This window comes from Sinocyclocheilus grahami, unplaced genomic scaffold, assembly GCF_001515645.1.
Source record: "Sinocyclocheilus grahami isolate Dianchi unplaced genomic scaffold, SAMN03320097.WGS_v1.1 scaffold1042.1, whole genome shotgun sequence".
Taxonomy (NCBI): domain Eukaryota; kingdom Metazoa; phylum Chordata; class Actinopteri; order Cypriniformes; family Cyprinidae; genus Sinocyclocheilus; species Sinocyclocheilus grahami.
In genome coordinates this window covers 495,484-509,040 of record NW_015506221.1, presented here as the reverse complement: position 1 = coordinate 509,040, position 13,557 = coordinate 495,484, and the positions used below count along the sequence as shown (strand labels likewise).

The following is a 13,557-nucleotide window of genomic DNA, read 5'->3' as shown; positions in this document are numbered from 1 at the left end:
TGAGAGGATTCGTGAGCATGCAAATTTCAGCACTGCATTGCTCAACGCTGTAAACACGTGTTATAGCCTAAATAGAAACTCTACATACGCTTGCACCTATTAATCGTTTATATTTTATATTAGTTCATGTTGCTTTTGTGCAATAGAGGAATAACAATTTATTTGTTTTAGATATTTTATGATTAGATATTTCTATTTTGCGGGAGTCCCGTGAATCATTTTATTCTCCCGCATCCCGCACACACACGAGTGTCTACCCGCCCGCAGCAGCACTCGCCCATCTTGTCCCACGCTGCACTCTGTTGCGTCGGGTCTCGCGGGAGTAGGTCTCTAATCCACTGGCACTTGACTCGCCAGTGCGTGTGCTACATCCTTTTTACAATCTCTAGATTATAAATCACTGCATTCTGTCAGCAATGTAACGCGGCAGTAACGTATAGAAACCTCGGCTTGTAACTATACTCGAATTACTATTTTGAAAATTATAATGCGTTAAATTACTCCGTTACTAAAAAAAAGTAATCAAATTACAGTAACGCGTTACTGCCCAACACTTATAATGATATACCAATATGTATAAAAAATAACCCTAACCTAATAATAATAATTATTATTATTATTACTACTACTATTACTAAATACTTTTTAAAAATAATATTACCAAATATTATGTTACATATTATATATTTAGTTAGGTTTAGTAAATGATAACAACTTATCATTAGAAATAGTAATAATATTACTAAATAGTATATTTTATTTAGTAATAAAATATATCCATTATATTTTATATTACTATTACATTATATATATATATATATATATATATATATATGTATATAATATTACTACTACTAATTAACAATATTATTAATACTGCGACTACTAAATAATATTAAACAAAATTATTAATACTACTATTTTCATGAGCTTCTTGCATGTGAATGTACACTGTGCCACACTTCATTCTGAAAACCACAGCTCATTTATTTAATTAAATCACAGCCTTTGCGATTTAATAACCCCACTAAGCCATATTGCGATTTTTTTATTTCATGCATGTTTTTTCATGCAGACCTAACAGAAACGCACAGATTCTTTTAAATGTATTACAATTGTGTTTGAAAATAGCATGTTACCAAGCTCATATCACAGTTCTACACTAAGCATAAGCATAAATAGAATGCACAAGTATTAGAATTATAAAAAAAAAAAAAATTCAAAATAGTATTAATAGTCATCCTTAGTCAAATTGCCATGCATTCTAGGATTGCATTCGTCTCAAAGGATACGTGAACTGCGGCCTGATTTTGACCTAAACATGATACCTTAAGGCCCAGACACACCAGACAGACATCAAAGAGCTAGTGGCGACCAAAGCTGACTGTGGTGTCGCCTAAAATATTACTGTTATTGTGTCATGAAATGCAGTTCTAAGAGTATTTCAGGCGAGAGTGTAGTTGTTTAAAACTTAAATCTGCGGTTTATTTATAAAGATAGCGCCTATTTTTAAATTTGCTTCGCCGATTACTTAGACGTAGCTCCACGTGATCACCGGGCGCTCAGCGCTCATGTATCCGCCGAGAGCAGTCTCACCTCGGCTAGTCCTTCTGATATTTGCCGCTGGCTCTGATGTCTCTGGTAGTGGTTAAACATGAGGTAAAATTCGTTTTGGGTAAATCTAACAGGCAATCTTTGGTCTCATGAATCTATTATTTATCGTTTTGGCTGAGCATAAAGTTATGTTTAATAAATTATGTTCACTGACGAGCTGCGCAAAAAATCGCGCGAATATGAACGTGGTTTTGCGCAGCTCGTCAGTGAACAACGGCTCTGTGTAGTTAATGCTGCTCAATGTGAAAGCCCGCAGGTGATGGAGATTTATCGCTGATTACAGAACCGGCTTTACTGATAAGATGCGCGTTAAATATGGCATGCGATTTATCGTGCAGCCCTAGTTTAAATGAAAACGAAAAGAGGCAGTGATGTTTGATATCATATTTCGTCGTATTGTATACATACAGTGAAGACAACCGGAGTACCCAAGGCGAGCTGACTGATGTTATCAAGTACACTGCTGTTCCATTTGCAGAATTAATTGTGTCCTCCCATCCCCAGGAGTTCGCACTCCCGAGTCGAACTTGCGAAGTCCGAACTACCGAGGATGCAAGTCCGAACTTTGCGTACTTGGTATTGAGAAACGGCTTAGGACTGCAGATATACAAACCATAAAACAAAGCAAATAGACTTTGTTGGTTTTTTCCGTTTTTTTTGTGTTTTTTTTTCAGTACACTCGTTTTCCAAGCCGAACAGCCTATCAGAGTGATCCCTCTTACAAAATATAGTCTGGGCCTCACATTTGCCGACAGCAATCCTTCAACTTTAGAATGCAGCATAAGCTTGATGGCCATCATTTCAAACAGCCTTTGTGTGGAAAGTGCACCTTTGACCCTCAGTAGGCCGCTCACTAGGTTTTGGAACAAAGATACGGTGATGTTATCAAACCAAACGGTGCCATCTTTCCAAAATGACACCATAATCGCTCAGCGATTATAATATTTATAATAAGGCAATATTTATAATATTTATTTCAAGGCAATAAATCTGATACTTTGTCTTTCAGAGCGGTGAAAACCGTGTGCCCACTCCAGCATCGGCAGCCAGCGCCGAGCTGCACTCCCAGCATGCCGTGCCTGATGTACCGCCCAGCAACACTAAAACAGAAGAGCAAGAATACGACATATGCATCAAAACGGAGCCCAAGATGGAGGTGTGTTTTGTATATATGTTTTCAACACTGATTAAAAATAAATCATGTTTCTTAAGCAGCAAATCAGCATATTAGAATAAAAATCTTTCCAACCCAGATTTTAATTTCAGTCTCAAATTTTCATGGTTGTTCTGCCTTTGTTAGACGGAGGACGACACAGGCTCCCTACTGGTCAAAAAGGAGGAGCCAGAGGGGTTGGAGGCTAAGCAGGAGCCAATGGAGACTGAGGACAAGAAGACAGACTTAAAGATGGAGACCAAAGAGGAAGATGAAAGCAAGACGAACGGTACAGCGACTTCACCATCTCAGTCACGCAGGAAAAGTATGAACTGACACTTCTCTGTTTTCTTTTCTGTTGGCTCTACATTTCTTTGTCTTCGTAATCTTTTTATTTCTGTGTTTCTCTCTCTTCTCAGTCTTTAAGCCAGAAGAGTTGCGGCAGGCATTGATGCCCACTCTGGAGTCTCTGTACAGGCAAGATCCAGAGTCTCTGCCCTTCCGGCAGCCTGTGGACCCCATACTTCTTGGCATCCCTGTGAGTCTCACATACATATATGCATGTATCTTTATTAAATCATATGTGAAGACTGTACAAGTACACGTTTGACTGAACTATGAAGGTGTTTCCTTTCATGCCTTCAGGACTACTTTGATATCGTGAAGAACCCCATGGACCTGTCCACTATCAAGCGCAAACTGGACACGGGTCAGTATCAGGAGCCGTGGCAGTACGTAGATGACGTGTGGCTGATGTTCAACAACGCGTGGTTGTACAACAGGAAGACGTCACGTGTGTACAAGTACTGCTCCAAACTGGCTGAGGTGTTCGAGCAGGAGATCGACCCCGTCATGCAGAGCCTCGGTTACTGCTGCGGAAGGAAGGTGAGATGAACTGACATTCAGTTCAAATTCGGTTGTCTTATGAATTCCACATAGCTAATAATAACAATAATAATAATAATATGTAATTATTTTTTACAAATGTATATTAAATATTAATAAATTAAAGTTAATTAAATAGTTGTACAATAATAATAATAATAATGTGGAAATAAGTGTATCTTAAATACATTGTTGTTTATTAAATGGTTGTAACAACAATAATAATGTGCAAACAAATGCATTATTGTATAATAAATGGTTATACAGCATTGCTTCACAGTACTAGTAGTACTAATAAAAATAATAGTAATATGCAAATAAATGTATACTAAATGTTATTGTATAAATTGAATAATAAGTGATTATACAATATCTCTCCACAAAAATAATAATGTGAAAATAATAACTATAATCTGTAATAATGTTAAAATAAATATATTACTTGATGATAAATGTGAAAATGCTAATTATTTGGAATTATGGAGGTGTAAAAAATAAAGTGAATATCTAACAATAATTTCTGGACATGAGTCATTTTTATGTATGTTTGTTCACCCATTCAAATAATGCAACTGTAATATTTTGTTTATTTTAAATAATATTAATACTACAGTAGTTATGTTAGTTTTGAACCTCCAGTATTTTGATGCTAGCTATTCAACTCCTGGTCGACTGCACAGAAACTCGATATAAACAGACGTTTCCGGTCATGTGTCTGAACTCTCTTTTCTCCTTTCCTCCCACAGTACGAGTTTTCTCCTCAGACACTGTGCTGTTACGGCAAGCAATTATGTACAATACCCCGAGACGGCACTTATTACAGTTATCAGAACAGGTGAGATGATACACGTGCCCTTTCTTGAGGTAGAATTCATGTAGTCGACAGCCTTAGAAAACGTTTAGGAGGACACTCAAGTTGAAGCAGGCGTGCTCTCTGTCATGTGGTGTAGTGAGTTCAGTCGTGTGTGGTTTTTGACACACATTTGGTAGATCAGACATTAAACCTCCCTGTGTGGCTGTGTGTACACTAGCATAGTTTACTATCAGGCCTGTTCATATGTATTTTCTAAACATAAGACTGCTCGATTACAACCCCCTCCCCCTTTCTCTTTCTTCACGGATACACTGCTTGAAGTCTCCAGCCAGTCTTAATTTATTGGCAGTTGTAATATTTGCACTGGCACATTTATTAGTTTTTTTTTTTTTTTGCTGTGAATTGCCTGCTTACTCATAACAAGCTCCCTTTGCGCCCCCTGCAGCATAGAGCATGTCACTGCAGAACCTCCAAATAAGCTGATTGTCAGACACAGCCGCTCTGGCTCTTGGTTTACTCGCATCCAATCGGAACAGATTTGGAGAAATTTAGCCCTGCAGTGGATCCTCTGCAGTGAATGGGTACCGTCAGAATGAGTGTTCAGACAGCTGATAAAAACATCACAATAATCCATAAGTAATCCACACTACTCCAGTCTATCAATTAACATCATGTGAAGCGAAAAGCTGCGTCTTTGTAAGAAACCAATCAATCATGAAGATGCTTTAAACTTCAAAACTGTTGTTTCTGGCTAAAATCCTCTATTCATAATATTTCTTTCTCCAGTGAAAAAGTCGTGTTGTCTAAATCAGGAGAGAAATATGCACAGATCAAACACAGTTTACAAGCAAAAACCAAAACATTTCTTAACAAATATTTTGATGCGAGGACAACAGGGGATGAACTTTTTCACTGAAGGAAGCTTTATTATGGATTATGGACTCATATTTTGGCCAGAAATGATGGTTTAAAGTTAAAACGCCTTAATGTTGGCTTAATTGATGCACTGGAGTGGTGTGAATTATTTGTGGATTATTGTGATGTTTTTATCAGCTGTTTAGACTCTCATTCTGACGGCACCCATTCACTGCAGAAGATACATTGGTGAGCGAGTGATGTAATGCTAAATTTCTACAAATCTGTACAAACTCATCTACTTCTTGGATGGCCTGAAGATGAGTAAATTTTCAGCAAATTTTCATTTCAGGTGAACAATTACTTTAATGTTTCCCATTGAGCCCTTGGAAGCCATTCACATTACTTTCACACTGTGATACTGATTACAGCATCGAATGACTTTTAGGGAATAATCATCGTACACATTTTATATTCTGTTTGGATTAATGAATAATAAACTCACTCATGTGTGCTTCTGTATATATATATCTTATATATTATATATCTGTATATCTTATAACTGTTGTGTTTGTGACTATACAGGTATCATTTCTGTGAGAAGTGCTTCAATGAGATTCAGGGAGACAGTGTGACACTAGGAGATGATCCTGCTCAGCCCCAGACGTAAGTGATTGTTCACCTTCTCTTTTTGTGGTTATATTCAAGCTCAGTTGTGGAGATTTTATCGCTTTAGTTCAAAATCATTCTGAATGATTAATTTTCTCCATTCCATAATAAACTGAATAATTTTTGAAAAGTTTTAAATGTTCAACAAATCAGATTTTGGGTCTTCTTTGTATGCAGCATGATCTCTAAAGACCAGTTTGAAAGGAAGAAGAATGACACGTTAGATCCTGAGCCGTAAGTAAACGCTCCACTTTATTTCCCAGAATTCCATGAGGCAACTATCAATGCACTAGTAGCACATGCTCTAATAGTAGTGCTATACTGGGGTGCGTTTCCCAAAAGAATCGTTAGCCAACTATGGTCGCAAGTTCCGTCGTTACCAACATAGTTCAACGATTCGGTGTGTCCCGAAACCATAGTTCAAACGAACATTCGCAAACAGCGTCACAAACTTACATGGTTGGAACTACAGCTCTTGATCTGTGGTTAGAAGCATAGTTTCTTGTTAGCAAGGGATTATGGGCTTAAATAAATGTGCTCTTGGGCACAATAAGCAAGCTAACATGCAGTACAATCTAAATATAAATCCATTTTAATCTATGTATTTTTGCGCATCCTCAGTAAGCGCCGTTTTTGAAGAGTGCGCATGTGCATAAATGCCTAAGGGAACCCCAGAGTATGACATAAGTGAGAACCCGCGATGAATCAAACATCAAATAAAGCAAAATGACGGAGCAAAAAATAGTAAATTAGTCATCAGGTGCCATGTTCAATACAGCAGCATCTTAGAGATGTAATCGGTTAAATAGCAGAAGTTATTCCTTCACCACATGCGTGTGACATCATTAACAATGGCCCTATGTTGTTGAACTAATGTGGTTCAAGCGACGGACATGCAACCGTGTTTGGGAAACAGTCGTAACTAGTTAGTTAGTTTCAACAACAATACATCGTACTATGGTGGTTAATCAGCGAGTTACGTCGTTGTACGGGAAACGCACCCCTGTTATTGGCTCATACAGTTGTCCACTCTGGACTCGTTAACACCACATGGCTTTTGCTCACTGGCGCCCCCTGCTGTCAATAACATAGGGCATAGAGACACTCCCACAACACGAACACAACACTACAGTCTGCAAGCATCAGTATTATCCAGAAGTTGTCCAAATCCACACCTCCTACAAAGGCGCAGTTGCATTGGCCTGCTTGCAAATGCGTAAGAACTGGAGGAAAAGAAGCTGAATGATGTATTTCATATTAACTACCTGCTCTCGCAGTTAGTGACTACGCATTCAGACACTTGCTAAAATAAAAGCTGCCAGAATACAAAGGGCATGAAACGATTGCATCCCCCATTAATCGATTCTCCTCCTATCAGGTTTGTTGAATGTAAAGATTGCTGGCGGAAGATGCATCAGATATGTGTCCTGCATTATGAGGCCATCTGGCCTTTAGGGTGAGTGAAAGCACCTCAAGAGTGAACAGAGTTGCTCTGATATCGATTATGGATGCGTTGCGGGAAGTCAGCACTAATGAGCATTTCTCTCTGCAGTTTTATCTGTGATAACTGTTTGAAAAAGAGCGGGAAGACGAGAAAAGAGAACAAGTTTTCGGCAAAAAGTAAGTAATAGGACTGTTCATGTGATGCATTAATGCTAAATGGATGGTTTACCTCATTTTGTCATTTGCTCACTCTCATGTTGTTCCAAACCAGTATGACTTTTGTTCATCTTTGAAACACAAATGAATGTATTTTTAATGAAACCTGGGAGATTTCTGTCCCTCCACTGAAAGTCCATGCAACCAAAATTGACAATCCTTAAAGTTCCTAAAGACATCGTAAATGTTATCCATATGATTTGAGTGTTTAAATCCATGTCTTCTAAAGAGACATGATCACTTGATATGATGAACAAATGTAGTTTAGGCTTTTATTCAACATATAAACATGGATCAGCGCACATGCATAGAACTCATAAAATATGGCAAACGGAAGCTCAAATATGCTTGCTTCTGTTTACCATTCTTATTGGTGAAATCTCTCAGCTTTCAATAAAAAATATTGAAAAAAATTTAATTTAATACTCTCTTTACAAGTGTTTTTGTACTAAATGCTGTTGTTTTCGATCCAGGGTTGCAGGTGACGCGGTTAGGCACGTACATAGAGGATCGGGTGAACAAGTACTTGAAGAGGCAGAACCATCCGGAAGCTGGAGAGGTGTTCGTGCGAATTGTAGCCAGTTCAGATAAAATGGTGGAGGTCAAACCTGGCATGAAGGCCAGGTAAACTTAAGCCGCTTTTCCACCGAAATTACCTGGAACAATTTGTCCCAGGAACTTTTTTCCCCCAGACCTGTTGCTGTCTGCGTTTCCATCGCGGTCTAAAGTACCGTGAAGAATAGGCAAATAGTCTGATGACGTAGGTCTCTGCGCGTTTTTCAATACCAAGTACGCAAATTTCGGACTTGTATCCTTGGTAGGTCGGACTTTGCGAGTTCGACTCGGGAGTGTGAACTCCCGCGTACGGGACGACGCAAGTCCGGTAATTCTGCAAACACCAGCGTACTTGATAACATCGGTCAGCTCGCCTTGACTACTGCAATTTTTCTCACTGTATTTACGAAATATGATATCAAACACCACTGCCTGTTTTTGGTTTCATTTGAAACATATTAATAGCCGCAGAAATGTAGTTCAGTATAGCCTACATTACAATGAAACAAAATATTATATCAAATAGTATTGCCTCTTTTTTTTTATTCATTTTAACATATTGAAGGGGTCATATGATGCGATTTCAAGGTTTCCTTTCTCTTTGGAGTGTTACAAGCTGATTGTGCATAGATAAGATCCTTGAAGTTGCAAAGACTGAAGTCTCAAAACCAAAGAGATATTCTTTATCAAAGTTAAGACTCTGCCACGCCCCCCTAAAACGGCTCGTTCTAACACGCCCCCACATATCTACCTCACTATGTGGAAATATTAGCATAATGCGATTCTGACTTTGCTATGACAATCTGGCGCTTCTGAATCAGCTACTGTTTTGTTATTAGTTTAAAGGGGTCATATGATGCTTTTTTAAAGATCATTATTTTGTGTATTTGGTGTAACAGAATATGTTGACATGCTTTAATGTTAAAAAAACGCATTATTTTTCAAATACTGTAATTATTTTAGGTCCTATATGCCCCGCCTCTCTCAAACGCTTTGTTTTCTACAAAGTCCCTCCTTCCGACAAGCGCAGTCTGCTCTGATTGGCCAGCTGACCCAGTGCATTGTGATTGGCCGAACACCACAAGCACTTGTCGGAAATGTAACGCCCCTTACCATAATCGCGAGCTTCATCTTTCAAAATAAATGTAAAGACAGAGCCCGAAAGGGGAACAAAGTCGCGTGACAGACACAGTGATGAAGCTGGTATGTGTTTGCAGTACACAAGCCACGGTTAAGACAGCTGACTCCACTATAGGAGTCAAAGGAGTAAAGGCGCTGTCTTTATAAATAAAACGCAGATTTGAGTTTTAAACAACTACATTCTTGCCTGAAATACTTTTAAAACTACATTTCATGACACAATAACAGTAATATTTTGAAAATTATCAGAATAAATGGTGGTTGAAATACAATGCTGCGTGAGCGCAACCAATCAGCATGCTCAGCGGCCAACAGGGTTTCCGCGGGGTCTTAAATTGAATTGTATCAAATTTAAGGCCTTTAAAAGTTTTAAATTGTACAAGAAAGTCTTAATTATGATTTCAAGAGGTCTTAAATTTGGGGACAGAAAGACCAGAAGTGCGATATGGCTGAATGTGACGATTAAACTTAAAAAGGCTAACGTTATGATTTTATTGAATAAACACGAGCGCTGCACGTTCAAAGTCCGGTGCTGTGCTGCTTTGTGTTCTGCCATTACCGGGTAAACAGTTATATTTCTACCAAACGCTCCACCTGCTGGCAGAATGAATGAGCATTTTCAATAAAACTGTTGTTTTGCTCAGAGTTCAGACCAATGCTAAAATCGACCCATGTTTTTACCCTGCAAACATGCAGAGCTTTAAATGTGAACTGGTGGATCGATAAGAAGACAATGCATTATAAAAATCTAAACAGGTGTGCGATATGTATGGTCTGCGACAGTATCGTAATTGTTGTTTTAACAATGTGCGATTTGATATGAGTATATCGCAAAAAGCAAACACAACACACACCTACAGAGTGCACGCATACATTAGGTGATGAAGTCTAACAGGTTAGACTAGTGCGCATTTATAGTGCGTTCTTTCACTGCACGAATCAGTCTATTAAAATGCATTAAGAATTATCACATAATTTAAGATATGGGGCAGAAAATTTATATCTTTATATCATTTCATATAGTTAATATCACATGAAGAGTGCTGGTTTTTTTCTCCAAAAGTAAGCATGATTACAAATGTGATATTTATTTTATACAACAGTTCAATAAGCAAGAAGTTAATATTAAGAGTCTTACGTTTTAGACACCATATTGCCTGTTTCTGCTCTATTTCTCCAACAAAAATCATTTCAAACACAACCACAGCGCTGTTTTGCGTCTCTGAGCAACAGGAGGATGCTGTTTTGTTCCTGAATTAATCAACCATTTAAATGATTCGATCCAAACGCAATGACTCACTTATTAACAGTGACTTGCTGCCACCATTAAAATATCAAAACATTATTTATGCATTTGTAACTGCAGGCTAAAGTATTTAATGTCCCTCAGAGCTGCATTAAACCGTGTGTAAATGCATCTAAATGCCACTTCTAATGCAGCTTCTGTGTTTCCTCTGTATTGCAAAAATCAATTTTGTTGATACTGATTTAATTTGCTTGATAACAGCCCAAATGCAAGAATTTGACTCAAAAGATGGTGCACACTTTTAGAAAAAATTGCTTAAAAATATTATAGAGATAAAAGTTTTTGTTAATATCGCACACCCCTAATTTGTTATTTAATTGATATAATAGTTTATTGATAATAATTGTTTAAATTAATATAATAATTATAACTTTTGACTCCTCCATTTTCTTAACAATGGTTTAAAGGCGTAAATGTAAAGTTTATAATTTTTAAAAACTTTGTTTTTGTGAAAACTTGTATCTGAACTGTAAATTATGCTTTTTACCGTAATTTTACAGTTTAATATGATACTACATTGCCCTACCCCGCTCATATGGTATTCATTTTATTTGTACAGGTCTTAAAAAAAGGTCTTAAAAAGTCTTAAATTTAAGCTTAAAAATCTTGCAGAAACCCTGGCCCAAGTCCCGCCCCCGAAAGTTCCGGACTTTTGAAAAAGTACTACCTCGCGAGCAAGGACTTTCTGAGGGGCAATTTTTTTTACCCTGAACTTTATTTAGATCCCGGCCCAAAGTCCCTAGTTCCTGGGTAAAGTTCCTGCGGTGGAAACGGGGCTTTAAACTCAATCCTTACCTTTTATTTTTCCAGTAAGCCAGTCTTTCAGATTACCCTTAAGAGGGCAAGTTCGGATGCAGAACCAATTAATTATCTGGTCTGAAGAAAAAAATTTTTACTAATCAAGAGTTTCACCCATTTCAATATTGGTTCATCTAACAAAACATTGATGCTATAGTGGTGTGCTAGTGTTTGTTCTTTGAAGAGATAAAGGTGGATTAATCCCCTACTTCATTTCAGGTTTGTAGACACAGGAGAGATGCCTGAGAGCTTCCCCTACAGAACCAAAGCACTTTTCGCCTTTGAGGAAATTGACGGAGTGGACGTGTGTTTCTTCGGCATGCACGTGCAAGAGTACGGCTCTGATTGTCCTTTCCCTAATACCAGGTAAACTCTTACACAAGTTAATTAGAGAAAAAACAGACATATACGGCAATGCTTGTAGTGCTTTAGCATGCAATAAAGGTAAAAGTCTCTGTCTATTTTGTACCTGTCTAGACGGGTATACATATCGTATCTCGATAGTATTCACTTCTTCAGACCTCGCATGCTGAGAACAGCAGTCTATCATGAAATCCTCATCGGCTATTTGGAATACGTCAAGAAGCTTGGGTAGGTTTCATCATATAAATCCTCCTTGAGTTCGACAAATACACAGTTGCTGTTCATGCCCTGAACTTTGAACATTTCCACTGCAGATACGTTACAGCACACATCTGGGCATGTCCACCTAGTGAAGGCGATGACTATATCTTCCACTGTCACCCTGCCGACCAGAAAATCCCAAAACCCAAGCGCCTGCAGGAGTGGTACCGCAAAATGCTGGACAAGGCCTTTGCTGAGCGGATTCTGCATGACTACAAGGTATAGCAGGAACCATGTGATCTTTAAAAACCTTAATTTCGTAAAATGGAAAGATTCACTAATTTTTTGATCGTGTATATGCCATCAAGAACACAATTATATGGTATAAATACGATGTGTTTGTATTTAATAGGACATCTTTAAGCAAGCCACTGAGGACCGTTTGACGAGTGCAAACGAGCTTTCATATTTTGAGGGTGATTTTTGGCCCAATGTGTTGGAGGAGAGCATTAAGGAGTTGGAGCAAGAGGAAGAGGAGAGGAAAAAAGAAGAAAACACGGCAGCTTGTGAAACTCCTGAGGTGAATGAGAGAAGCCGTGTGTCTTTTTTAAAATTTCTGGATACTCTTCATTAGGGTTGGGTATCGATTGGGTTTTATACGATACCGGTGCCAAATCGATACTTTTAAAACAGTACCGGTGCCTGAACCGATACTTTAAAAAAAAATTTTTTAAAAAGAGCCACAAAAAAACGATGGATAACATTAAAAATATTAAAAGTAAGCTTCCCTTACTCTAAGGCTAATAAATGTATTTCACGATCTGGGTCATTATTTAAAGGGGTCATATGATGCTGCTAAAAAGAACATTATTTTGTGTATTTGGTGTAATGAAATGTGTTTATGCGGTTTAAGGTTCAGAAAACACATTCTTTTCCACATACTGTACATTATTGTTTCTCCTCTATGCCCCGCCTTTCTGAAACGTGTTGATTTTTACAAAGCTCATCGGTCTGAAAAAGCGAGGTGTGCGGTGATTGGCCAGCTATCCAGTGCGTTGTGATTGGCCGAATACCTCAAGCGTGTGGCGGAAATGTTACGCCCCTTACCATACTGTGATGCCATGTCAGGCCGGAGCGATGATTCAAAAACATGAAAACCCATTATAAACGAGGCATTCGTTGCATCCAGTGGGGGACATAATTATGGATTATAATGACTTGTACTGTCTTTTTACGCGTTGCGTTGTATCGCGCCGCGTAAACATAAAACCATGTCTGCATTTGTGATCGGAGAAATGACAAACGTGGGGCTGAGTGAGTAGAGGCTGGGGGATAAAGTGAGGAACGGCCGGCGGGCTGAGTGAGCAGAGGCCGGGGAGATCAAGTGAGGAATGGTCGGCGGGCTGAGTGAGCAGAGGCCGGGGGATAAAGTGAGGAATGGTCGGCGGGCTGAGTGAGCATAGGCAGTGGATTCGACAAAGGAGCGTCCGGAGGGCTTGCGGCAACCACATATGACGACCCCGGGCTGGACTCCACTTCGTCCAC

General features: G+C 38.6%; 1 protein-coding gene across 1 annotated transcript in view; it reads left to right on the top strand.

The window, feature by feature from the left end:
- Window positions 1-13,557, top strand: part of LOC107566050 (CREB-binding protein-like) — a 76,056-nt gene that overhangs the window by 47,987 nt on the left and 14,512 nt on the right. The window contains exons 14-27 of the mRNA XM_016251426.1: window positions 2,624-2,770; window positions 2,915-3,092; window positions 3,187-3,305; window positions 3,413-3,652; window positions 4,399-4,487; window positions 5,907-5,987; window positions 6,168-6,224; window positions 7,369-7,446; window positions 7,543-7,610; window positions 8,123-8,273; window positions 11,668-11,814; window positions 11,926-12,039; window positions 12,126-12,291; window positions 12,425-12,592. Of these exons, the coding sequence (XP_016106912.1) occupies window positions 2,624-2,770; window positions 2,915-3,092; window positions 3,187-3,305; window positions 3,413-3,652; window positions 4,399-4,487; window positions 5,907-5,987; window positions 6,168-6,224; window positions 7,369-7,446; window positions 7,543-7,610; window positions 8,123-8,273; window positions 11,668-11,814; window positions 11,926-12,039; window positions 12,126-12,291; window positions 12,425-12,592 (1,803 nt within the window). The remainder of the gene's footprint in view (window positions 1-2,623; window positions 2,771-2,914; window positions 3,093-3,186; window positions 3,306-3,412; window positions 3,653-4,398; window positions 4,488-5,906; window positions 5,988-6,167; window positions 6,225-7,368; window positions 7,447-7,542; window positions 7,611-8,122; window positions 8,274-11,667; window positions 11,815-11,925; window positions 12,040-12,125; window positions 12,292-12,424; window positions 12,593-13,557) is intronic.